We start from the raw sequence: 27,613 nt of genomic DNA on the forward strand, positions 1-27,613 counted from the left end.
GCGCGCACGTGTGGACATGCACAACACAAATGTGGGCATGAAGGTAAGAGTGAGAAGATGGTGATGGTTTATTTACCGGGCACTGCACTAAGTTTACACATTAAAGTGGGGAGTACTACTCAGCCCATGAAAACAGTTAAATAATGTCTTCTGTGGCTCTGGAGGGATCTTACTAAAACTGTGAATATTATTTAGCTTACATGTCTTTTACTTAAAGCTGCTCTAATAGATATTTTTATATCATCAATGAATCAAACTTTTATGTGTAATCTGAAAGGCGTCACTCATAATCGCAAAACCAGGGACACAAAGTTAAAATATCTCCGGCCTCAGCTGCATCGATTTTGACCGCTCTTGCTTTAATAATTAGTCGTCTTCAATCTCTTGGGAATCCCAAAACTTTATGGACGTCCAATACTAAATTGTTGGAATGACCCTTTATGGTCTCTATTTTTCGCCATTCACTGCTTCATTGATTATCATATATTTGTCTGTGACTTTGACAGCAACAGCATTTTATTAGCTAATAATTTGTCTAGGACTCAGTGATGTTACATTTTAGGGAGTAACATTCAAAGGAAAGAAAAAAGTAAATTACAAAATCATTTTATAAACAGTATCTTCACACCACTCTATGCAACTGTCATCTTAATTTGCCTTTTATTAAAGTAATAATTTCAACCATTTGAAAGCAAAATTGATATAATACACACACGAAGCCAACCAGGACACACTCATCAAGAAAACGGTTTGAATGGGGTCAGGGTTCATTTGGAGTCACAGACAGTATTTAAACAGAAATATTGGCTGCTCACATGAATCAGTTAAATGGTGGGAAAACTGTGATAATATAATACAGGTTGGGTTCTGTGCAATTATGTAGACAAACAGCAACATGAAGTGCCAAGTCATTGTGCGTCTTATCCCGGATATACTGTACTACCATATCTTTGGTTTTGCTTTTGTAATGCTGGAGTTTAAATATTACAGAGCTGGTAAATGAGTGCTGTCCCAGACAAAACACACTATTCAAGTATACGGTTGGAATGACCAAAGAGGAATTTAATACAACCGCAGATAGAGTTTCATGAATCTCCAGGAAACCTGAAGAAAAGAACCTGATTAAAGTAATTGCCACTGTAAATTTGGTGAAATCTAAAAGTGCTCATTAGTCAATATTTGGTTTTCTCTCCAAGATTAGATAGGCAGCGACTCACATTTGTGCTCTGGCACAATTCAGCAATTGTTTGTGGTGAGCAAATGTGGGGTTTTCATCTTGGAAGTGTTTTTAATAGTAAAATAAAATAGAGGGAATGGTCTTAATCTGTCAAGCCAAAGCAAACTTAAGGTTTGGAATATGTTGCTTTTACTCTGCTTTTCTCATATTGTAGCCATTTTCATTTTGGTTTCAACATGAATTATAGTAGAGGCACACTTCCCAAATGTTAGCAGACACAAACCTCTCCCAAAAGACCAATGCAGGCTCTTCCTTTTCAGCTTGGCTCTCCAAAATCCAATCTCTCAGGAGATTTAATTTGTGATAAAAGATTTACAACATTGTTTTTGCTATTTTTTTTGTGATCTGCACATGTAGTGAGGTATACCGCAGTCTTTCGAGATGAATTCCCACACAGGACAGAGCTGGAATGTGCTAGCCTCGGCATCCCCCCGACATTTAAAAGCTGACCTATCAAATTTTCTTGACCTGCTGGTGTGATGAATATGCACTTCCTGTTCCCCGATCTCTTTCACAGTCTGAGAAAAGAACTGTAGATGCAATCCAAACTAAGACAATGTGTTATTGTCATTGATTTTCGCACATGCACTGCTTTTACTTTGTGGTTGATGCTGCAGTGAACTTTGGCTGACCGCGGAGAGGTCAAGTAGCGTTAAAATAACGTGTTTGTGGTTACTTTTGCTGACGATCTCCATGTTTCAATTGCAATTATGAATGATTTTATGTAGAGAGAACTTTCTTTACTTTTCTTTCTCCTTCCAACTGTTTGCATGACTTATTCTCTGGGTAGTGACATAAATACCACACTAGAAGATTGAGTCGATCAACTCTGGGTTTAGAAAACAGATTTACAGTTAAAGAATAGTGCCCAGCATCTACATACACCTTCCCTTTGGTTGTCTGAATGGATTGTCTATTGGAGAGTGCTTCTCTAAGCATTATCCCTCCCTTACTTATCATGATAACAGTCATGATAAGTAAATAACAGTTTGATCAAAATGTAATCTGTGGTTATTAAAACAAAATTAATCTTTCCACCAGCTAATATTCTTTTGCTCTTTAATACGAAGGCTTGGCAAAGTGTAATTTTGGTCTCCTTCTGAATTATGTTAATGATAGTTCACATGCAATATGTGAAGCCTCTGTTTTCCCCTTTTTATTATATCAGAGAGAGCAGTGAATGTAATACTTTTCCACAGTGTCTTACATTCCTCCCAAACCACTGCACTCCACCCTCATCGTCTAATTGTGTGCATATTTGGGTAATCTTGGCTCTTTGAAATACTGCTTACTAAACACAGGCTCATTAAATCGCATAGCTTTCATCACATCCCTTTAATGTTTCGTGGCAGTTAACAGTATTTCATTGTCTCTGCCCCAGGTAATCAAGGCCGGAGTGGAGACCACTTGCAAATGCCACGGCGTCTCGGGCTCCTGCACCGTCCAGACCTGCTGGAGGCAGCTCCTGCCCTTCCACGAGATCGGCAAGCAGCTGAAGCAGCGCTATGAGACCTCCATTAAGGTTGGCAGCTCAACCAACGAGGCCACAGGGGAGGGAGAGATCTCCACAGGCCGGAGCCAGCAGCAGCAGCAGCAGCAGCAGCAGCTACAACAACAGCAACAACAACAGCAGCAACAGCAACAGCAGCAGCAGCAGCAGCAGCCCGTGCCTGGCCTGAACGATCAGATCCCTCGCACTATGGACTTGCTGCACATTGAGGACTCGCCCAGTTTCTGTAGACCCAGCAAGTACTCGTCGGGCACGGCAGCCCGTAAGTGCTATAAGGACAAGAACTGCGACGCAATCTGCTGCGGGCGAGGCCATAACACTCAAAGTAGGGAGGTGACCCGGCCCTGCCAGTGCCAGGTGCGCTGGTGCTGCTACGTCGAATGCAAGCAGTGCACACAGAGGGAGGAGGTCTATACCTGCAAAGGGTAAACCCTGTCAGCCCCTACAATCAGTGGAGCAGGAAAGATGGTTGTGTTGAAGAGGAGTGGTTGTTTTGTTTTTAAACAAGATTTTGCTTCCACTGTCGGAACAGTGTTCTGCACACAAAAGAGGAGCGAGCTGATGGAGGAGCAATAAGCACTTTGAGGGATTTCTGTGGGTTGTGTTTCAGAGATCCTGTGCCCCCCGTGTCTGGGGTTTGCAGATAAAAAAAAAAAAAAACTTCTCAGACAACTGGGTCAACATCTCAAGCCTTTTTTTATTTTTTAAATCATGGCTTTGCCTTGAAGAGAGAAGCTTTTATTTTTATTTTTTAAAATCCAATTGCATCTTTTCACAAGAAAACTGAGATTAGTGTCCAGCTAATGAGGATCCAACTCGAGGACAGTAACACCAACAGACTGGTTTCGGGGGTCTTACCCAAAGAAGAATGGTGTGTGTGTTTGTTTGTCAATCTTTACATGTGTGTTTGTACGTAAGCATGTGATAGATGGTGTGGGGGGAGGGGGGTTTGAATGACGACTTTTATGGCGATTAAAAACCATATTCAGAGACTGTTAAAAAAAAAAAAAGACAGGGTGTAAGATTTACTCTACACGCACATATTACACTCACACACATTGTGTGTTTGCATATGCATGTACATAAATTCAGTTATATTGTAATGATATTATACAAGCCACTTATCTAACTATGTTAAAACAAACCACTAACCACACAAATGTTTTGTTGTTTGTGTGCTCTCGCTCATTTTTCTTCTTGATTCATGTTGACAAGGCCCTTTGGAAAGCAGAACACTTGTGTCCGTTGTCTTGCTGTGGATAATTTATAAATCCTTTGGGACTACTCCTTCAGAGGGAAAAAATCTTATTTTTTTTCCCCCTTTTTTTTTTTATATAATATGAAGTTGTTAGTAAATGCATTAACAGAAAATAACTAAACCAGTCAGTTTAGGCTATTCTCGGCCTTGAGCGAACCAGTGTTCAGGGAATAACTTAAACCACTATAACTATTTGGAAAGAAATAGTGCAAATACAAATGATAACCAAGATGGAAATGACAGTGGCATTGTTATTACAGCCAAGAACATTGCAACAGGTGATCACGTGACCAGCAAACGGTCCACGTGCGACTCACATTAGAAATTGTGGAGCTCTGCGGAGCTTAAATCTATTTTATTTTTGTTTGTTTAACTTTTAATACTTTGAAGTTGTAAAGAAAACTGTGGAGAACTGGAGGAATGTAGCCCCCTACCATTTCACATCCTGCTTTCCTCTTCAGCTGCCACGATTTGATTGAGCCATATTCAACACATGTAGACATGCAGCATGTATATACAGTGGGAGCTGCATCGTTCAGTCCAAACAGTATGGAGGCAACTGAGACGGAAATCTAACTTGACGGGTCTGCAGAGTTGCTCAAGTGAAATTGAATGCGTAATATAAATATATTTTATAAGACTAATATTAGTTTAATGTTCAGCAAATTGATGTTTAAATGCAAACGTTGGGGTTTTGCAAATCAGCTCTCTTCATTCAAAAGTCAGTGAAGTTGTTATAATACACAAGTTAATTTGCTTTTTTACATTGTTGCTTGGCACAAACACAATGCAGCATACTGAACCCTGCCATGCAACTACAGTGACAGTTTAAAGGAGATGTTTTGGAATATACTCGTATTCACTTTGTTGCCGAGAGTTAGATGATTGATACCACTCTCATGTTTAAAGCTACAACTAGCCAGTTAGCTTAGTTAAGCATAAAGACTAGAAACATGAAAAATAACATGCTAATCAGTGTAATCAGTTAGAGATGCTTGTAGGCAGATTTTGTTATCTGTCAGTGTGCACATAGCCAGGCTAGCGGTTTCCCCCTGTTTCCAGGCTTTATGGTGACGTGTATTGTCATCCTATTTTATCGGCATATTCTATATGACTTAATGGTAAGCTAAGTTAACTGGCCAGTGGTTGTAGTTTCATATTTACCAGACAGATATGAGAGTGGCATTGATCTTCTCATCTAATGCCTCTGAACACAAAAACAATGCAGACAATAATACTTTATTGTATTCTCAGCACCCAGGTTCTGGGAACATTATGTTATAAACTATAAGATATGCCTTGTTTTAGATTGGTGTGAATTAACTACTGAGTGAGGGACCCAGCTTTGTATTATAGCGCCATTCACGCACTGAAGCCCAAAAGCCCTTTAAAGTATTTTAAGATCTGTATTTATGGATACAGTGCAGTGCAGATTTTTTTCAATTTTTTTTATTGTAAATAGCAAAGGTTTCTTCTCCTGTGGTATAGAGACAAAAGTGAGGCACATGTTCAACTCTCACAAACAACTGAAACAGAAATTGGTAGCAATGACTAACTTAAGACATCTGTGGAAACAGCACACAGCTGCTGTAACAAGATGGTTACAGATCGTAATCAGCGATGCAGCAACATGCCATCCTTAAAAGTGGCTTTTACTTTTAACAGATGATTAGCACAATATTTGAAATTAAAGGACCGTCCTTGACAGCAGTTTCATGCTTTAGGAAGAGAACTTTGCATGAGTTATTTGTCCTGAGGAGATGAATTCCAAGCATTTTGATATAAGAAGGCATGCCAAATAAAGACTGGTCAAAACATATACATAGAACTTTGCACGCTACATGGAAACCATAATAGCTATGCTGAGACCTGAAGCATAAATGCCTGCTTCCCACAGCTTTCGGAGTGTGCGTTCCACACACACACACACACACACACACACACACACACACACACACACACTCCTCGGCCCAAACACACTGATGTTCTCTACTATTGAGTGGATTTAAAACAGGCATGACAGGAATACCAAATGCACACCGAGTGCATTTTTGTTTGTTTATAGATTGTACATAGGCCTAAACATTTCTCCCAAGAAAGAGAAGCATGATGCAGCAGCCAGTTGGTTTTTAGATGTCACAGTCGTCCATATTCTCAAATCCAAAACTCTGCACTGTTTAGTCGTCAGTGGATCATGTACAAAATTCTGTTTTGTAGAAAAAAAAAGATAAATTATTTTTAAATATATTATGAGCATGTGTTTAGTGTAAATAACGTCAAAGTCTAAATTGATTTTATATCCTGTATTTTTTACTTTGTTTTTCTTTTGGGTGTTTGTTCCTTTTTGGGGTGAAGGCTTCGAGAAGCAGTGTATACTTTGACATATTTCATTTCATATCTCACTGTTCGCTGTCATCTAAGCACTAACAAATCCTAACAAATTTAGAATCAAATCACCTTTAGCTGTCTTTTATACATGTGCAGGATCATGACACATTTTTGAGAGTATTCAAACAAAATCACAGTCATCAACAATATTTTTTTATAGGATTTGTATAATCGACTATTTTTGTGAAAAGACTTTGTAATGTTGGTTATCACCATACGATGTGGTATAAACTCATGATTGTGGACTAGTGTATACTCCAATGTGGATCACTTTACATGTACATGTACTTTTTGTTAGGATTTGTGCTGTGCTTGTAAAACAAAGATAAAACACATCAACCATGTATTGCCCTTTGTGATGATGCTACACCAACAAAGCTTTGTCCATGTTCACTTATTCATGTCTTATGGGATCCCTAAATTATTTTCCTCTACCTCATGTGTATAGCTTGTAGGTATAAACAGATCACAAATGACTGGTAAGAATGTATTTAAGTTATTTAACATCTTTGTATAACAAAGGAGAAAAAAATCTGAAATAATAAATGAATTTTTAAATTATTTCACGTGTGGTGTCATTCTTTAGTGGTGCTTTGAGCATTTACTTTAATCAGTTGATTACTATAAAGTAATTAATGATGAAATGATAATCTTGAAATAATAGTCTTAGTGATTTTATGGTTTGGAACGACATTCTGACATGTACTGTAGGGCTTAACCAAGTTGATTAATCAATTAGGTAATTGACAAAACTGCATTTTTTTTCTCCAAAAATGAACAGTATAATTGCAACAACTCACAGACTTTAATAAATACATTTACTATATTTACAGTATCACACTGGAGGATCATCAATGTCAGCTCAAGGTTAACTTACACAGGCACAAAACCTCCAAAAAAACATGGTCACTTAGGGATTTTCCCCTTTGCTAGAGCAGCAAGTAGGATGTGACGTGACCAGAAAGACTCCTGTTCAAATCCCTGGACTAGCTGGGAAAACGTCTGCGGCTCACGTTTTGATAGAAGGATAGTGACTGCAGAAAAAAAAAAAAAGCCTTCCTTCTATGTAATCAGACGTCATTGTTGAGGTTAGGTGTTTATGGGAATCTGATACAGACATTGTTGGATTTTCACAGTTTCATGCAGGATCACCCTCACTTTGCTATGACATTTTATATTGATTAAGTGTAAACTGATTATCATGGCCTCTGTCATATTACACTGCACGGTACCATGGCAGTGATGTTTTTTTTACTTCAATGTCAAACAAAGTTACTATAAAACTCGTTAGTGCAAGATGTAAACATTTCTGTTTTGGGTTTACAGCGTTCGGACGTACGTAGGTGCCGGAGAATTACCCTGTCATCCTGATATTATTTTAACAGGCTCTATTCCCTTAACAGATGAGTGGAGATTTCAGGGAGTTTTCTCTCTCAACAATCTTGCAAATATCTTGTGGCCTCATCATACAGTACAAGCCCTAAAGCTTGACTAATCCAAGAGAAAATGGGCTTTGTGATCCCAGGCTGTGAATAGAAACACACGTCCGGTTGCGAAAACAACACAATTATGAAGTGTATCTGTTCTAATACCTAAAACATCAGTGGAAAAGCCCTCAATATCCCTGACACGTGTACCTAAATTAGCAATGCAGGAGTAGCACCCTCTTGGTATTAGCTATTCCTCCCCTGGGTCCTAGCTGCTTTGCTCTGAGAAACTGAGAGGCTTTAATGTATCCCGCTTGCTGGACTCCTCCTAACTTCCTGACCTGTACCAGGCTCTAATATGAGCTGTAACTTTGCGGTGCGATGTAATCCGACAACGTTTTGACAGCTGTTACCATGAAGGAAGTGGGTGCAACTAAAGCACATACTGAAAAAAAAGGTAGAAAAAAAACATATCAAGCAATGCCCCCCCTCAGCTCCTCCTGCCTACCTCCCATTCCCACTCTCATCCTCCTGGTCTGCTTGGACATGCACAGAGCTGTCAAACAGAGAGAGTGGATAGTGAGATAATTCTTGAACTGCTGAAAGTGGCAGAGGATTTGTTATTTGTTATGTTGGCTAATATAAGCCACCAGATAAGCTACTGAAATAGATCAAGATGGCGGCGCATCCAGACGCACCAGCTCTGTGCTGTCTAAACTTTACTACTGTCTTCCTTTTTTGCTATTTTACTGTCATTTATTGCTACTGATTACCTATTTGTGGTTTGCCTTATTTTTTTTTTTATTTTATCTTTAGGTCATTTAATAATTTGTAAAGCCTTGATATGGAGGTTGCAATTTTAATCTCATTTTACTTGTACTACAATGACAATAAATATATTCTATTCTATTCATACCAGACCAAGTAAGGCTGCAGCAGCAACACCTCTGAATATACCGACAGAAGCGAGGGTGCGTTGTATTGGTTGTGAATTCAAATTTTTAATGAAGAAGAATGTGTAATTTGTTCCTTCAAAAGTTACATAGGTCTCACTTTAATTCAGTGTTGAATACTTGAAAAAAACAATGACAGTTCAACAAAAATGTAAAACTTGGTAATTAATGAGAATCTGAGCATTAGCTCCTCAAAGACAAACTTACTCGGTGAAACATATGTGCCGAGCACTATGAAAACACCTTAGCTCATGCCGCAGGTCTGTGGAACTCACAGATTTATGATTCTTTTTTTTTTGTGCTTTGGGAAAAAGCGAGTTCCTCTCTGGAAAGTGTGATAGGGGTCTGAAGGGTATGTGCCTTCCTCGCCTCCTTCCTGCGCCCTGCCCAATAGCCTACCCTGTTTATAACTGTTTTTGATTGTTGTTAAGTACCTGTCAAAGCTCCCGCTTGTCCCTTACGCCTGGAAAAACATGTGAGCTCAGCATCTCTCAAAACAGGAGTGAATTAAGAAAATGCATTGCATTGAGGAAAAACACTTAGCGTACTCTACGTATCTGGTAGTGAGAATCTGCTGTTCAAACAAGGATGACTTTGTTTGAATCAGCATGCAGACTGTCAATCAAGTTGAGTGAAAAGCTTTATGGTGCTGTTAGTGACACAGATACATATTTCATTTAAATACTCCTTGGGTAACAGCAATATTAACAAAATAATCACTTCAGTTAAGATTACAGGACAGGCTGCTCAAATGATTAAACACCAGGAAGAGCATTCAAGTGTAATATATCTTAAATATGTCTTCTGATACATGAAAACTATCAGTGTTTTTTTTCCTACTCTAAGTGAACTGCTCCATACTGGAGACATACCATGTCCGAGGCCTCCTCATCAGATGCAATGGATAATGATGATAACTGGCTCAGGAGCTTTTCAACACTTGCTCACAATCATAAAAATGTCAACTTCACATGACAAAGCTCATTTCTCAAATAGCCCTCCTTCTGTTATAATACACTGCACTCCTAACCATTTGTCCAAATGAAGAATTCAATACAGCCCATAAATTGTAAAATCTCTTAGGTGGACCTGAGTTGACATTCTCCTTCTGGAAAAATATAATAATAACCAAACAAATGATTCTATAAATAATAATGGAGCATGTGTTTCTTTCATTGGCAAACACGCTTGGGCAGGGGGGAAAGCCCCAGAGACCCCATAGTGGGGTTTCTAGAGGGATGGGATAAACATAGATCTGTGTAGACGCCTGGGTTTTTTGGCACGCCTGCTGCACTTGCAATTGCACCAGGAGAGTTGGAGCGCTTGCCTGGAGAGGTGCAGGGTTAGAAACATTTTATTCTTGAGGAAATTCCTCCTATTACTCCATTATTCATCAGAATCTCTGAGGAGATGGATGCTCTAACTGCTCTAGCAGAGACTGTTCGGAAGAAAACAGTTCATCATGTTAGATATCGTAGACAAGAGAGTGTTTTGATGTATTACCAGTAGGATGTATGCGATGGACACATAGTCCTCAGTTCATCAATTTACTTGGACAGTAAGTACTTTGGAGATCGCTGAATGGATATTCAATACCATAACTACACAGCATTAAATGTCAGAGTAGAACAGCCATTTACAATTGTGAAGGAGACATTTTCTTCAACCAGGTCACCACCTGTTTTGTGCATCAGGGATGTATGAAATATTAACTACTGGGACAAACTGTGGGTTTTGCTTTCTTCCAAAATGTTGATGTTATATAGGCACATAAGGGAAAGTTGTACAACAGCGAATCGAGCTGGACCTGGAAGTTTCTATCAGCAGCTGCGCTGACCTACGACTACTCATTTATGTCTGCGTGTGGGGTGACAGTGGGGAAATTAGTTGTAGTTGTGGTGACTGTGTGTGTGTGTGTGTGTGTGTGTGTGTGTGTGTGTGTGTGTGTGTGTGTGTGTTGGTGGGAGGAGAGTTACAATGGGAGAATGATGAAAGTGAGGGGGTTTACAAAGATGGGCCATGAAGCTGATGTCCAGCTCATGCTTCAATTGTGCAGTAAAGATTCCCCAGCTGTCCTACGGATTAGCCTGTGTGCTTATGTGATTAGGATACATGGCACCGCGGCTAGACCAGGCGCCTCTGACACAGAGAATGTAGAATGAGATGAGATGGGAGGAAAAAGGATGGACGGGTGATGCTGCGGAGGCCACAAACAATGAGCACCCAACATAAGACCTGGGTTTGTTGAGTGCGTGAGAGGGCCTGTTGCTCTCTGTAGGTATCAAAGGCAGGAGAATGTTTTGTGACATATTAAGAAAGATTGATTCTCAAAAACAGGATTTGACTGTTACCAATATTCATTCTTAAAGCTGGAATGATATCTGTTTGCCAGTTTGTGGAGGCCCTGCTGTTGATGTCCCTAGTTTAGCATTACATTTTGCCCATTGATATATTATATTATTATCAGGTTGCGGCATGCTTATATGTCTTTAACGTACTGTGTTTTCATTTTTTCAGCCACTTTGTGATATTCGATGCAAACTTATCACTAGGCAAGCAATTCAACATATACTGTGTGGTGAATTAAAGGGCTAATTTGTGCTCTGTGTTATTTTTGTGTGGAAAGTGTGTTTAGGTGAACAAGTGCAGGAGCAGAGCAACAGAGGTCCTCCACTGCTCTGCTCCACGGGGAGCTCCGTGAGTGTTTGTCTTTTCTTTGAACGCAGATGTATTTCCGAAGTGGCAATCTGATTACTCACAAGGGGCCGTTCTCCGCATAACACATTGTTGGACAGCCCGCTCTCTCTGTAACCCCTTTATGCACAATTGAAGTCTGCTTAAGTCACAGGTTGCATTCTTGAAATCCCATTGGACATCATTAAAGCATGCAGTTTTAGTGTGGCATGGTCTATGCTGATCATAAAAAAAACTAAATAGAGGCTCAAACATGTATTGACTGTCATGAATGGTAGCTCCTGGTACAAATTCACAGCAAGAGGCAATACTTTTCCTGCTGCATCCTCTAACCGAATTGTGCTCATGTTGGCTTGGGAGAATTCAAAATGACTGACACGTGGAATGACAAACAGTGTGACATGGTTGTGTATGAGCGGCCCTACAGGCCTGAGTCCTGCACAGCTGCACATTGCCCGTACCAGATGCTATGGCATGGGTTCAACAGTAACGCTGATCTCATGGGTCACAACCAGCGCTGCCTGCTAACTGGAGGCAGTGAAACCATCGCTATTGCCCATTAATTAAGACAGCGTAACACAAATAGGCTAAAGTCGTAAGACATACGGAAAGGCAACTTATTTCTTTACTCACCACTACTACCAATGATGAATTCGGTGTGGGAATATGAGCTCAGGAGTAATCCTATGTACAAATGCAAAATAATTTATGTTAGCTGGATTCCCACCCTTGCTGTTTTTCTTACAAGCATTTGCCAACTAATCCCAAAGGATAGTGGGGTTTCGTTTAACAGAGAGGTACTTGAGTATCTGTCACCAAGATCTCAACAAGTGTGGCTGGCTGCTTCAATAGGAGCCTCTCATAAGGACAGAAGAAAGGAAAAACCACATTGTCGGTGGGGGTGGGTCTCCAGTTTGTGTGAATTTGGTCATTTGTTGGCCGAAGTCAGCTCCTGAAGATTAGTGTTGGTGGTGTGTGTGTGGTGGGGTTGGGCTGAATTGTTAATCCATTGATTTAGCTGGAGTTAACATGCTGGCCAGGGTCCAACAGAGACTTAAGTCACAATTGGAGTGGGGCAGATATATTGAGAGGAGATGGTGGGAAAGTTGAAATGCTGCTTTTCTTTGACAAAAAGGGGAATTTGAAGAGGAAATTGAAGCAATGGTAGGTTTGTCAAAAATTCCTTAACTACTGTCTAAACTACTCTGTGATTCGCATTTGCCTTCATTTTGAGATTGTAAAACAAAGAATACAGAGGAACTTTTGATATATAAAACAAAGCAGGTCCCATTGGCAGTATATAAGCATAATATGCTGAAATATTGAGAAGACAGCACCAAAATCAAGCCAACATTTTTTTAATATATTTTTACCTTTGTAGCACAATGACAGAACAGTATTTCTTTGGCAATGTAAACATGAGAAACATTGTCATCGTGGATGAAAACAGTGATACATTATTTTATTTTACAGATAATGGAACAAGGAGTGCTTTGTCAAACAGGTTGACCTGTAGACAGATTCAGAGATTCTTGGAACATGTTAAAACAGGACAGTGAAAGCGTAACCGTCCAGGACAAAGAAACATTCCTTCCTTGTGTTTTTTCACGTCCATGTTTTCAATTATGTTAGCAGGCTTGTTGAGAGAGACAAGCAAGATTACCATGGAAAAAAACACTCATCATGCTAGAAAGCTATTAACGGAGCTGCTGTAGCCTCACAGGAATGGTCCTCCACCTTGAGTTATTGAATTATGGAGAAGCTGTCGACAGGTTGAGCAACTGTCTCCTTCTCTCTGTGTTTCCTTACATTCACTTTACTCAACACGGCGCTGCAGCTGTCAGTGTCTGCTCCATTCCTTGACTGCAGCCAGCCAGGGTGGATGAGTGCACCTTGCAGGCTCAGATCACAGTGACCTAAGGTTGTTATCATTCATGTTCTTTGGTTTATCCATATGTCGTGGCAATCTCTCAGACAGTAAGCTACAACTGAAAGTCTGGTCAGTGAAACAGAAACATTTAGAAAACTTATTAAACATTGTGCTGATGCTGCGAGCTATTACTGTATAACCTGTTGGTCCAGCCAAAGAATACAAATAATTATATATAACAGGTGTGTTTTCTGTAAAATGACCTCTGACATTTGAGTTAAATGCACTAATATTAGTAATGTGTTGACTCCTGTAAGAAAGCACAGCTGTCTATTGACAATCTGCTGAGCTTTCCTTTCTTGAGTTTGTTGTTCCAGGTTTGTTGTTTTAAAAAAAACTGTACATTTCTTACCCTGTATGCCTGCAGACCTTACAGGGCTTTCAAGTTAAAAAAGCAAAAACAAAACAAAGAAACTGTATAGCATTTTATTGAAAAAGTGTGTTAGGTCACTGTTTTGAAATACCTTTTTTATATTGAAGCACTTTTTAAGACTGAGTATTCAGTTCCAGTTTACTAACCAGAACATTTGGGTGGCTAATATGCGGTATATGTGCAAAAGCAGAATGCATGCTGAGTTTAGTGGTATTACAAAATTGGAGGTCTTTGAAATCTGAGCATGCAGTTCAAGTTGTGATTACTTTTAACTTGTAGCGAGCTCTGAGCTGTGACTACAGGGAATAATGACGTGACTGAGCGGCTGGTGAAGAGTGTGGCTTGCGAGGCCTAAGCCCATGGACCACATCCAGAAACACTGTAACCTTCCAGTCAAGCAGTATGGCGGTGTTCAGTTTCATCCAAGTTGACAATGCCTCTGCCAAAAAGGCAAATTCATGTGAAGCGGGTCTGCCACCTTCCTGGCTTTCCCTGCAGAGCCCCAATCCATACACTCAATGACAGGTATTAGTTGGTTATAAGTGAAGCTGAGCATGGCAGCCTTCAGAGAAGCATGGCCCTGCTGGGCAGGAGGGAAAGGTGTGGCAATTAGATGTTGTCTTGTTAACTGGGAATATCCGCCAACGGAGACCATTACAGATTAATGTGCAGCATGTGTTGGGTGTCTAGACTAGCAGAGAGAGAAGTACACTCGCTGAGTAATTGAAAGTGCAGGTGCATCTTGGGCCACTGCCAGCACGTGAGGCTGATGTAATGGTTTTAGCGCCATGACATCTCACTTTTAGGGCTCGCGGTATTACATAAAATGCCTCCGAACTCTGATGGAAAACACAATGCCTGAGGAATGCCAGATCTGCTTGTAAAACATCTCTCAGCTATTATGAGCTTTGGTTTCTTTTACATTGACAGCTATTAATGTAATTTTATAAGTTTGGTTTTGTGCATGTTGAAGTGATATAAAATGACTTGGCAAGAAGTCTGGAATAAAACCCTTATGACTTTGTCCACTTAATCATAAAAACCTGGTGGGTTTGGCTTCCTGTGTTGACATAAAACAGTCTGAGCCAAGAAATGCAATCAAATGTTCTTGAAAAAGTCAGTCGTGGTGGGCAACACAGACAGGATAATATCACCTGATATTCAGTGATATTGGGATAATGGTGTGAAGTTACTCTCTCATATTAATGGTGGCTGTAGTGTTGTTGTAGCCTGGACATGGAGGGAATAATTTCCACTGCTATTGAGTCACATATTTGCTATTTTTTTTATAGATCTAAAACAACAATTATTGTATCCAAAAGTTAATTATATTATGTGTATACTTAATGTACAGTAACAGGTATTTATGAATAACTGCAAGAAAAACACATTACTCAAATCTGTTTCACAAAAAGGAAAAACTAAATGTGCAATGTGCATGCATTGCAACTGGTCAGTAGATCAATAAGTGAACAATATCTAAATGATACTGTTGCTATAACTGTGATGCCTGTTTTATTCCCTGACCTGTATGGCTGCTCCTGGCTTGAGGCCCTCGCTGGCTATCAGTCTCCAGGGCTAAGAGGATAATGTGTTAGCTGATATCTTACCTCAGTGTGGTGCTGAAATGGGGGGAGTTTGGAGGAGGTAATGATGGACCACTTTGGTTTCTCCTGAAAAATAGGAATTCAGGCCCAAGTTCAGTGGGTCCTGACTAGATTAAGACCTGCATGTACACAGAAGCAAACACAATGGTTTCCAGCACACTGACATTGTTTATATTATATCTCTGCGAGTTTGCTGCTTCGATGCAACGGAACATTTATTTAGTTTTTTTATTTGTGCCATCATATCAAGAGATACAACATGTTGTAAAATTATGTTGTTGGAAATCAGATGCATTGTGTTGTTTTAGGTTTCATTTAAAAAATATGAGAAGGAAGAGATGGTTGTGTTTTTATGGCTGAGATAAGACTTCAGCTTTTTTTCATTTTACCTTTATTTTACCAGGAATATTCCCATTGAGATTCAGTCCTGGCCAAGACAGCAGCATAAAAAGTTTCAACATAAAAGAACAAACAACAGACTTAAAACAAACTTACAAAATTATATCAAACAATCAATGATCAGAGTTCAGTAACAGGACATGTGCATTCAGTGGCCAGAAAGTCCTGAATCCTGTTTTAAAATCTTCCATGCTAATAAAATGATCTATTTTAAAGTGACTCTGTAGCTCACACCAAGATGAGGGAGCAAAAACTTTAAAAGCACTTTCACCAAACACAGTACGGGTTTGAGGAATGACGTTTATCATTTGTCCATGTGACCGAAGGCTGCAGCTACCATAAATAATACGGCCTTATAAAGAAAAACATACCAGTGCTCCATTCTACAGTTCTATAAAGAAGACAAACCAACTTTCTCATACAAATTGCAATGATCTGTGCGGAAACCCGAATCAAGTGGAGTGAAATAAGTGTGGATGTGGTGCCAGGCAAGGGTCGTCTTTCTCTCCTCACACTGAGCCTCTCCAGTCATGGATCACAGAGCTGGAGAAGCAACTAATAGCTCTTTCTAGCTGGGCCTGTGCTAAATACTCCCTCCACTAAAATTATTCCTCTGGGAATCAATGGGTCCATTCTTTTGTAAGCTGTAGTTTGCTTGATGGACTCAACCTCAATGTGAAACATTAGACAGCAATGGGGAAAACATAAAACATAATACTTGTGTGACCAGCTTGTCATTGGCTCTTCGGTGGCTGTGTTAAGAATTTTGCCCAAGATAGTAGATTCAGCGAGGGAGAGGCTAGTGAGAGCAAAAGGCTCTCCACAGATGAAATTGCAGCGCTGATGCACAAAAAAGGAGGGGCTTTTGATGGAAATCACTATAAATATTTTGGGTGCCTTTTTAGCAGAAATATAAACACGCAATATTTAATTCCAAAGTAATGTTTTAGAGGCGTGGCTCTAGGCATGGCAACATTTGTCGTCCCACCACTTTGGTTCAGAGTGAAATATCTCAACAGAAATTGGATGGATTGCCATGGAATTTGGTACACACACTCATGGTCCTCAGAGGATGAATCCTGATGAATTTGGTGATGACTCTGACTTTTCTTCTAGCACCTCCAGTGGGTTTAAAGTTTTCATTTATCCTGTGAAATATCCCGACATTTACTTGATGGAATAACACAAAATCTCATACAGACGTTCATATCATGCTGACATTAGCATTTAGCTCCAAGCACTGCTGTACCTAAGTACACCCTCAATGTGCCACTAGCATGTATTCTTCGTCTTGTTGAAATATTTCAATTATGTTATTTTCTCATAAATTATCTAGTGCTTGGTATGAAACACGTCCATTGAGGTTAATTTGTATAACAGAATCATATTCCCTTGTTTTGCAGTGTGGTCAGAGCCAGCACCTTGAGACCAGGGATCAAAGATTAACCACAGTCTTTTTGTCTGCATCCTGTTTTCTGATTGAGCTCCACAAAAATGTCTAACATTAAACACGAAATGGAGCGAAGCATTTGGAGGAAAAACAAATATCTCCATTTCAGCACTTTATAATGCTCATTTTGTTTTGTCTAGAAGTCCTTTTTAATCTTCCAGTAATTGTTTCTTTCAGTCAAACCACAGGGATCACTATCCTTCACCCAGAGTTTAGCCTAGCCCTTGACCACAACATCTCTGCTGTCTTGCCACAATGACCTGGTATTGGTTACTTACTCACCCATATCTTTCAGCTGCCAGGATTTCTGGGGTCTTTAGCTTCCCAAATCAATTATCACAGATCTGCTCAGACTTTCTCAGCTAATGAGGAGAGCCGTCTTTGTAGTCAGAGCCTCCAAAAAACCCAGATCAAATCTTAAGAAACTGTCAACAGCAAGCTTCATAGTATTTAAAAATATCACATATTAAATATAATGAAATGCATAGTGTCGTAAAGGCAAAATCAGGTATTTATATGATCTCAAAAGAATGCAAAACTCGCGCGGAGTGGCACAGTACAAATTAAGCAGATTTAGACTCAAGTGTTCACAGCAGACCAGCAGAGTAAAGTACCCAAATCAGCTTAATGTGGCTAAGCCTAAATATTTATAAAATCAGTTGTAATGGGCTACTCCCCTGGCAGTACCATCCTGTCCAGTCTCACTATGGATATAAGCTGGAAAATTGTGACTTTTGATATCAAATGTGAACTTGTATTGATCAGATTATATCCATAAGATAAGACAAAAAGTTTTTTTTTAATGAAAATGATCAAACTGCTGTTGCTAACAGACCACTTGTCCACAAATACTGGGCATGGACACCCAATTATTACTGTTATGTATTGGCTTTGGTCATAATAAGTGTCTAAATGTAGTCTGGATCTACCTCATGTTCATAATGTTCCCCGGACTCTGCCAGACCTCTGCTCAACTTGTCTATTTGGTTACTATTACTGAGCCTTTGTTTGTACTTCAATGGAAGCTGATATGAGTTGTAAGAGGAGCCTGTTGCTACAAGAGTCTCTGCAAAGGTCAAACATGGTGGTTTGTTTTTTCTAGGATTCCTTTGGGATGCAGAGTGAATAACTTTAAGGCTTTTTACCTGTAGGCAATAAGTAGAAACAGCACCCCTGCCAGTCGGTCAATTAGAGACAAACACGTCTTTATGGACCTGCCAGATTGGGAAGTGTAAACATTTCATAACAATAGCTAAAATGGAGGAGGAGGAGAGAAAGGAGATTAAGTAGAAATGGCTGGATCTTTATCACATACTTTTCAGAGTCATGTTCCAACAGCAAACAGGTAATGGTACTGTTTTGCTTTAGAGTCAAATTGAAACTATTTCTTTTGCTAAGCAATTTGTAGCCTATAATATATTGTTTGTGTTTGTTTTGACTTTTTCCGTTATCAGGTCAAAATTCTAACATAATTTCTTGTTGCTGTGTCATGTATTCATTAAAATAGGTCTAGCTCCTTTTCAAGACCATTTGGGCAACATGATTCTTTTTATAAGATTTTATAAAAGGCATTGATATTGAAATTGGAACAAATGAACAAAGATGTATATTCGATATTTGCCTCAGAAGAAGGAGGGGATTCCTCATACCATAGAACTGAACCTGTGTCAATTGATCCATTCTATTCTGAAGGTGTGGCTGTATGTGTGCTGCCCAAGTCAAGAGTACACTCACCCCACCAAGTCGGCCTCATACGTCGAGCAACATCATCAAATGGAGACCTTATCTCAGCGGTTTACTGTAGGATGGCAACAAGCCAAGAATGCATGCCTTTTCCTTACTTAACTCTGTGTTTAAATAAGTGTGTGTTGCATGAGAGTGACGAGAAGTACATGTGGAATGTTAAGTGCAGTGTATCAGAAAACATCAAAGAAGGCAGCTAGCCCCAGGGAGCCTGTAAAATTAATGATCCAGATTGACTTCTGCACAAAACAAAGAGAGGAGAGAATAGGCTGCTGTATGAAGAAGGTCACAGTTTAAGTTCCTGTGTGTTTTACAATCTGCTAAACCATAATGTTTACCTATTTTAAAATGGGCAGGTTTTACATCTTGTATGTGGCGTCAGCTTAGGAAAAATCTGGGCATCTGCCAAGAAAATCAAACCTGACAGATGTTAATTTAAAACTCTCGCTCTACTTTATGTCAGCAGTATTGTTAAAGTGATTCTACCAATCTGTTTAACAGAACCAGTTTAGAAAATGACCTGATCAATAAGCTTGTTTTAGATTCATTTATGATCCCACTGACTTGTTTTCAGTGATATTAAGGATAAATGAAGTCAGTCTCTATTGTTGTTTTATACTGCAGTGTATTCCACAGTCCAGTGTAGTTCCTTCTCATGGCAATGTAAGTGTATACCTAGTGAACGCACGTCCATTTCTCTGAGACAGAGAAATTGTTTTTGTTACTGAATAACTTTGTTGAGTTGTTGAGGAACGAATGTTGAGACTATTTGTACTAGAATCTGGAAAACATCCAAATCCAACCAGCTGGCCAGATGCTTCTGTGGTGCCCGAGCGCCGCTCACGTCCATGGTGACAATCTCTGCCCACCAAGCAAGAGAGAAAAGCCAGAAAAGCTATTTCCTGGGAGAGCTGTAGCGCCACTGGCGCCTGCATGAGTGTGATATAAATCCTGGCTGCTTTGAAAATAATTAGCGCGGGGATCAGGGCTAGCAGGGCAGTCTCCCCGGCCTGGCGCTGAAGAGGAGACAGGTGCCACCAGTGGCCTAAGCCACTGGAGCTGCACCCTTGTAGTACAGAGCAGGCCCAGGCTGGGAGAAAGAATGCCGAGAAAGAATGCCAACCTCGATTATTAAACAAAAGAAAGAGCCCCACTGGTCAGGCAGCTCTTGTTCCTTTTTTTGTGCTCCTGCAGCACGTATTTTAGGACTGTGGGAGGCTGCTGGGTGTGGGATTTGTATGGCTCTTGGAAAAGAAAGCGGCAGGAGAATTAGGTTTGAGGGGTGGGATGTTTGTGTCCACCCCTGTGACCTGACCATTGAACTGACCCCCTAGTATGATGAAAGCTATGTTTTTATTAGGCCAATATCTACAGACAGCAGTGGCGTCCAATGCAAATAGATGATGAGGAGATTGGAGGAATGGAAGACTTTCCAAATAACAAAGCAAAATCCTGAGTACAGGGCTCAAATGGAGATTAGTCAGATAGGTCACAGGAAAACACAAAGAACACATCCACCAAAGGCCTCAGTATGCTGAAAACAGTGTGAAGGGCTGCCTACTTTCCAAAACAGACAATCGGACAATCTCACCCACTTCCTCCAGCAAAAGGCCAGGTGTGAATGTAAGTTTCATTCTTCACATAACTACTTCTGTTGCTTTTTGTGCATATAACCAAGTGCAACACCATAAATGCCTTTGAGGAGAGACTTTCCCATTTGTACGATTTGTCCCATCAAGATTACAAACACACCCAAAAGAGGGGTCTTGGAGGGAGATCAGGAGGGCAGTGGGATGCAGGAGGACGCTATGATGCCAGGCTTTTTAACCTGGTTTTAAGTGTGGCTATTCGGAACAGGTATAAACACCTTTTCCTTTAGCCATGGTCAAACAAAATTCCATCCATCCATCCATCTTCGTCCGCTTATCCGGTGTCGGGTCGCGGGGGGAGCAGCTCCAGCAGGGGACCCCAAACTTCCCTTTCCCGAGCAACATTAACCAGCTCCGACTGGGGGATCCCGAGGCGTTCCCAGGCCAGGTTGGAGATATAATCCCTCCACCTAGTCCTGGGTCTTCCCCGAGGCCTCCTCCCAGCTGGACGTGCCTGGAACACCTCCCTAGGGAGGCGCCCAGGGGGCATCCTTACCAGATGCCCGAACCACCTCAACTGGCTCCTTTCGACGCAAAGGAGCAGCGGCTCTACTCCGAGCTCCTCACGGATGACTGAGCTTCTCACCCTATCTCTAAGGGAGACGCCAGCCACCCTCCTGAGGAAACCCATTTCGGCTGCTTGTACCCTGGATCTCGTTCTTTCGGTCATGACCCAGCCTTCATGACCATAGGTGAGGGTAGGAACGAAAACTGACCGGTAGATCGAGAGCTTTGCCTTCTGGCTCAGCTCTCTTTTCGTCCTGGCAACGGTGCGATAGATTGAATGCAATACCGCACCCGCTGCGCCCGATTCTCCGACCAATCTCCCGCTCCATTGTCCCCTCACTCGCGAACAAAACCCCAAGGTACTTGAACTCCTTCACTTGGGGTAAGGACTCATTCCCTACCTGGAGAAGGCATTCCATCGGTTTCCTGCTGAGAACCATGGCCTCCGATTTAGAGGTGCTGATCCTCATCCCAACCGCTTCACACTCGGTTGCGAACCGATCCAGTGAGTGCTGAAGGTCGCAGGCCGATGATGCCATCAGGACCACATCATCTGCAAAGAGCAGCGATGAGATCCCCAGCCCACCAAACTGCAACCCCTCCCCACCCCGACTACGCCTCGATATCCTGTCCATAAATATTACAAACAGGATTGGTGACAAAGCGCAGCCCTGGCGGAGGCCAACCCTCACCAAACAAAATTATGAATTTAATTTGTTAATTTCAAGCAGACTAAACCCTTCATATATTTTATATCAATTAATAGAGAATTAATAGAAAATTGTGATTTCTTTTATTTTTAAATATGTGTAGGCTACAAGCTGACTTGTTTTTATGTAGGCTTATATAGCGGAACTATTGTTCTGAGGTTCGGTTGGTTCAGACGTTTATTGACGGTACACCAGCATCGGAGCATGCCGAGCCAACTGCGGCTCGTTAAGTTAATTGGTAATGTCATTGTATTTGTAAGTTCACCGAGAGACACACGGGAGAGAAGTTGCCTTGTAACCTGTTTTTTTCACTCCCCTGGAGTTAACACGGCCAATGAGGTATGCATAGTTCTTTTAACCGTCGTATTATGTTGAAAAAAAATTACATTGATGATGTTGCGGGTCAAAATGACCCGTACAGTGTAAATACACTCAAAACAAACGTTTTTTTCCTCATCAAAAACATTTTTTTCCCCAAAACTATTTTTACCAATTATTTAGTGAAAATATTTCCGGTATACACTTGCATATTCCATGCATAGCTAGATTTGGCATCCTAGGATGCCCATATTTTGATGCCATACTTGGCAGGCTTGTTGGGCATGTACTGTCAGAAGGGACAGTGCCCCCTGAAAGGCGTTCGTCCACAGTGACATGGGGACCAGTATTGTACAAGACAGGTAAAATTTCAACCCATTTATCCCATATATCTCTGATCGCAGCTAGTTTGTCTCTTTCACGTTAACCAGCTCTGGTGTTGCGGAACACCCAAGATTTTGTATGAATTGACTCCAAAGACATTGCTGCTCGAAATATTGGCCTTCCACTCTCTTCATTCCACAGACTGGCAGTTGTTACTCCCTTTGACTTGTACACTCCAGGTAATACCAGGATGTCAATGTATGCATGCAAGTCAATCTGATCCAGTGGTTTCCATTTATCTTGAAATACACACCTTCACACTATGATCCTATCTATTGGTTGGGATATGAAGAGATGAAATAGTGATTGAATATCATCAACTAGTGGCAGAAAAGCTTGTGGGGCTTGGAGTTATTTTGATGACAGTCTGCCTTGGCTTCAGTGTGGTGATGTTGACCATTTTATGTTACCATCTTTAGCTGTCCATGTCCCCTCTGTTCAGGATGATTGCTGCCCATTGTTTTTAGCTAATGTAGAGACTACACCAGACTAGTCCTCTGAATCCTCTTCATCATTGGAAAATTCACAATCCGGATCGTCAATAGCATTGTGCTCGGTCTCTGAAAGATCCTATGACTCTGAAACCTTTTCCCCTACATCACTATTACCATCAAAAATCTGTGCTAAAACTTCTTCAGTTGCAAATCTTTTGGAGTTTATTTTGTAGTGTGTGTGTCAAAGAGATGACATTAGAACAGTGCATTTATATACAGTTATATCCCCAACCAGCCCATCAGACACCGCCTACCAAGAGCCTGGGTCTGTCTGAGGTTTTTTCCCAAGAGGGAGTTTTTCCTCACCACTGTCGCACTGCTTGCTCTTGAGGGAATTAATGTAATTGTTGGAATTGATGGGGGGATAGACCTACTCTATCTGTAAAGTGTCTCGAGATAACTCTTGTTATGATTTGATACTATAAATAAAATTGAATTGAAGAGGACAAGTGCGAGAAAGCTCCTCCTTCACACACACACACACACACACACACACACACACACACACAGTTCTAAATGGGTGTTGAAAGTCTCTGGGTCAAAATGACCCGCAACATCATCTTTGTATACAAACTCTGAACAGACATTCCACTACACATCAGTGTGTCCAGATTTTATGAACAAGTTCAGGACCCTAAATGAGGAAATGTCATAAAATTTCATGAAGAAAAAGATAGGTTAACCAGTATTTTGGTCAACACAAAAACGCAAATGGGTCAAATTGACCCTTAACATAATACGAGGGTTAATGTGTAATTATCAATGTAAAAGCATAACTGTGTGGCGTTTTATTAACAGGGTTAGGGTTAGGGTTAGTATAGTTATTAACAGTCAATCTAACGTTGTGGTGTTTATTATTCATGTGCTATTCTTTGTGAGAATATTCTTATTTCTGTAACTTATGTGATTTCTATGTTTTATTTAGTTCTCACGGCATGATGGCATCGATAATGACATGATTCAACTAATAAATGCCAGTAGACAAGAACTCCTGTGTCCGTGTCTGTTAACTGGAGGGAGCTACACTCTGTGTCATCTTTGTGTGGGCAGTGTGAGGCCACAAAGGGAAGCCCCACACCATTAATCTGCACACACTGCCCACACAAAGATGACACAGAGCTGGATTTAAATCAGCAAAATAGCTCTTCAAGTACTGTCTTAAAAGGTACATTTTAAAGACATGGGTAGGACTGGGTTAAATCCAGAATCCCAGTTATGAATCTTATGAATCTCCATTATGTTATTCATAAATAAACATAACTTTGATATGTCGTTAGTAATTTAGTGATTGATTTAAGACATCAATTAAAATGTTCCTATGACTGCAATGTTTTGAAGGACTCAGCACCTTAAAAGTGTGCTAAAAAAAAAGTGACGATGTCTCCCCAGTTTGGTTCTGACTTGTAACGGAGCTTCCCATGTCAGCTTAACCTCATGGAAATTCCTTTTCCCTCACAGCTTTGCAGTATGTGGAGAGACTGTCAGTCATTGTCCAGACAAATGACACTGGACCATCATTTTCCACTTTCAAGAAGCGTGGGGATCCCTGGCCATGTTCACCCGGAGGACAGGAAAGAAAAACAGGATGAGGGTTGCAGTTCTCTCGACAAAGCAAAGGCTCCCAGGTTGGAACTGGGGATCCCCTCGCTGGTGTGACTCGTGGTGTTCAGTGTTGGAGAACCAGAGAGTTGAGATGTTCCCATGTCATATTCTCTATTGTCTTTTGCACTTGGGTCAGGGATTCTCTTTCTGTCCCATGTTGGTGGAGATACCGCTGCTTCGAGAAGAGGTAGAGAATCCAGGTTCAAGCCTGGTGTTGGCAAACATCCACCCTGCTGCAGAGTCCTTGAGGATGACACTTAATACTCTGTTGTTGACTATGCACATTGACCTCCATGTGAAGAGGGGCAAGAAAAAAAAAGAAAAAAACTTGATTTGGCAATTTCTTGGGACTCACACCTGGTGACTGAAAGGCTTGATAACATTCACAGTGATATAAAGTTACAGTACAGTACATTGTGCTTCTATTTTAGGCTAGCTTTTTACTTTTTTCAAAGTAAAGTGTTACATTGTAGATTCCCATTGTAGTACTACATATATACATATATATATATATATATATATATATATATATATATATATATATATATATATATATATATATATATATATATATATATATATATATATATATATGATCGTTTATAAAATATGATCAATTGTTATAGATTGAACGACCAACAGTATATAAAGTAAGTAAAATTTGCTCCACCTTGACTATAAAATTAGCTACAATATCAACATGCTTCTTTTATGGGAATGCTTCAATAATAATCCAATATAACACTCTGAACATGGTCATTTTACATTATAAGTTTTACTTTTGAAAAATACATTTGGTTGCAAATATTTCTGTACTTTTACTTAAGTATAGTCTTGAATGCAGGACTTTAACTTGTACACTAATGGAGTATTTAACAGTGTGATATTGCTACTTTTACTTAAGTAAAAAGTTCCTCACCATTCAGTACACACAGTTAAGTAATAACAAGTCAGTCTGTTGCAATTATTTTATTGAAACTGTCTACTGTAGTCTGCCTCACTTTTGTAAGTGGTAGAAAGTTTAATCGTTCAAATAACTAATGTGTAACAAGACCCAGGATGGCTTTATTTAGCCTGTGGAGGTGACATCAGTCACAGGGATGTGAAAGGTATTTCAGTCCTTCATGCCAACAGCCTCATACTTTTGATGCCGTCAGGGTTGACTTTTAGCTGGCTGCAGGTAGCTTGACATATCTGAGTTATGGTGTACAGAGATGAGCAGGAACAATTGGACCGATGACGGTAACTTCAAGCTCTACATTTCTTTACCTCATGATCCAATATGTAGTCAATGACTACATACTTATGACCACAAGGTCATTTCCTATTATAACCCAAAAAAAAAACCTCTCACGCTGAGTTGCTAAGTGTCAAGCAAAATTATGACTGCCTTGGTTTATGCCAATAAACTGTCTTTGCCAGACCGTCTCAATAACAGAATAGCAGCACCTGGCATATCATTGTTACATGCATGGGCCAAACACACTTTTCTCTCATTAACTGTTGAGGGATAGTAGTACATGTTGTTTATTGAAATAGTGAGTTGGGATTTATTATTTCCTCTTACAGAGGAAATGTGCACACTTATTAAACACCTCATACTCAGGACATTGGTACAACATGGAAAAGAAGCCGGAAAAAGCAATAACGAGGGAAACCTAGAGAAGAATGGGGAAAGTGTGCCAGTTTTTAAGGACATTTAATCTGGAGACAACACCCTGCATTTGTCAAAGGCTTTACCAGAGGTCATGATGCAGACTTGATGAGGTGACAAAGTTCGCAGGTACTTCTCATGCTCAGTTGAAGCAGTGAGGTTCTCTTTCTTCCATGAGGTTCAGGCATAGCAAACTTTCTGCAACTGGACAGAGCCAAGACACAGATGACTGAAGAAGACAGATGTGCTTGTTAAAAATATGTTTTTATTGATTTATTTTAAATTAATGCCAATGTCCACATTCAATTCAGTGTCTGCTGCACTAGACTAGAGAGCAGTCATGGGAAAAGCTGAGCTTTATACAAATAATTAGCACTGAGGATAAAATCGGATACATTTTGAGGAGACATCCATTTCCAGTTTTAAAAAAAATACTTCAGTGATTGTTTGCCCAATTGGTCTGTGACCACAATTTGTCAGGACAAATCTTATGACTGAGATACTTCCTTTCAAAATAGTGTTTAAGGAACCACTGAAATACAAAAATCAGCCCTTATTTTCAAATTAAAGGGCATGCACGTTTACAGTCCACATTACAGAGATTCTTGATCAATTTGAAGCTTTCAAGTTATTTTATATCATTGCAACCACAAATGTTTAATTTTTTGGTTGTTTAAAGTGCTCCAAGCTTAGCATAATGATTGAACATTGTATGTACTGGAAGTACCACATTTTTATATTGTGGGATATCTGCAGTAGCAGCCTTTCACTGGTTTCCCTCAGTGGATTTAAGAGTAGGAAAGATCATGGCTGTTAACTTTGTGTATGTACTGACATCAGCCACTGACCAAGGCTGTCAAATAGACATCAAAACATGCACTTAGGCAAACTGCACACTCCCTTTTCCCACATCCCATCCCAGAGCCCTTTATGTTGTCCACACAATGGAAATCCAAACACACAAGAAAGATTTTTCCATGCAAATGTGAAATCCATACAGGAAAAAGAAAAATATGCAGTTTGAGATTCACCATGCGCCCAAAGAAAACAACACTGTAAAGTGCTTGTGCCGCCAGCCCGACAACCTCCTGCCTTTCAATTATGCTGCCAGCAGTATATCAACTTGACAAATACTTAAGGATGTGACCTCTTGATCTGAGCTGAACCCAACCTTACCTCGAAATCGTGGTCAGTCTGGGTTGACGGACAAAACTGTAATCTCTTAAAAAAAGGTTTGGTCATCGCAGCCACATTCAGTAGCTCCAATCAAATGGATAAATGATAAACAACTTCTCTTTTTTAATTTTACTTTGTGAAAATCTGACG

The 27,613-nt window shown here is 40.2% G+C and overlaps 1 protein-coding gene across 1 annotated transcript in view; it reads left to right on the plus strand.

Annotated features, from left to right (window-relative positions):
• Window positions 1-3,343, plus strand: part of wnt9a (wingless-type MMTV integration site family, member 9A) — a 21,533-nt gene extending 18,190 nt beyond the window's left edge. Inside the window, exons 3-4 of the mRNA XM_028594007.1 lie at window positions 1-43; window positions 2,619-3,343. The exon at window positions 1-43 is cut by the window's left edge and continues 220 nt beyond it. Of these exons, the coding sequence (XP_028449808.1) occupies window positions 1-43; window positions 2,619-3,176 (601 nt within the window). The 3' untranslated portion in view covers window positions 3,177-3,343. The remainder of the gene's footprint in view (window positions 44-2,618) is intronic.
• The last annotated feature ends 24,270 nt before the right edge of the window (window positions 3,344-27,613 follow it).

The sequence above is a fragment of the Perca flavescens genome, chromosome 12, assembly GCF_004354835.1.
Source record: "Perca flavescens isolate YP-PL-M2 chromosome 12, PFLA_1.0, whole genome shotgun sequence".
Lineage (NCBI taxonomy): Eukaryota > Metazoa > Chordata > Actinopteri > Perciformes > Percidae > Perca > Perca flavescens.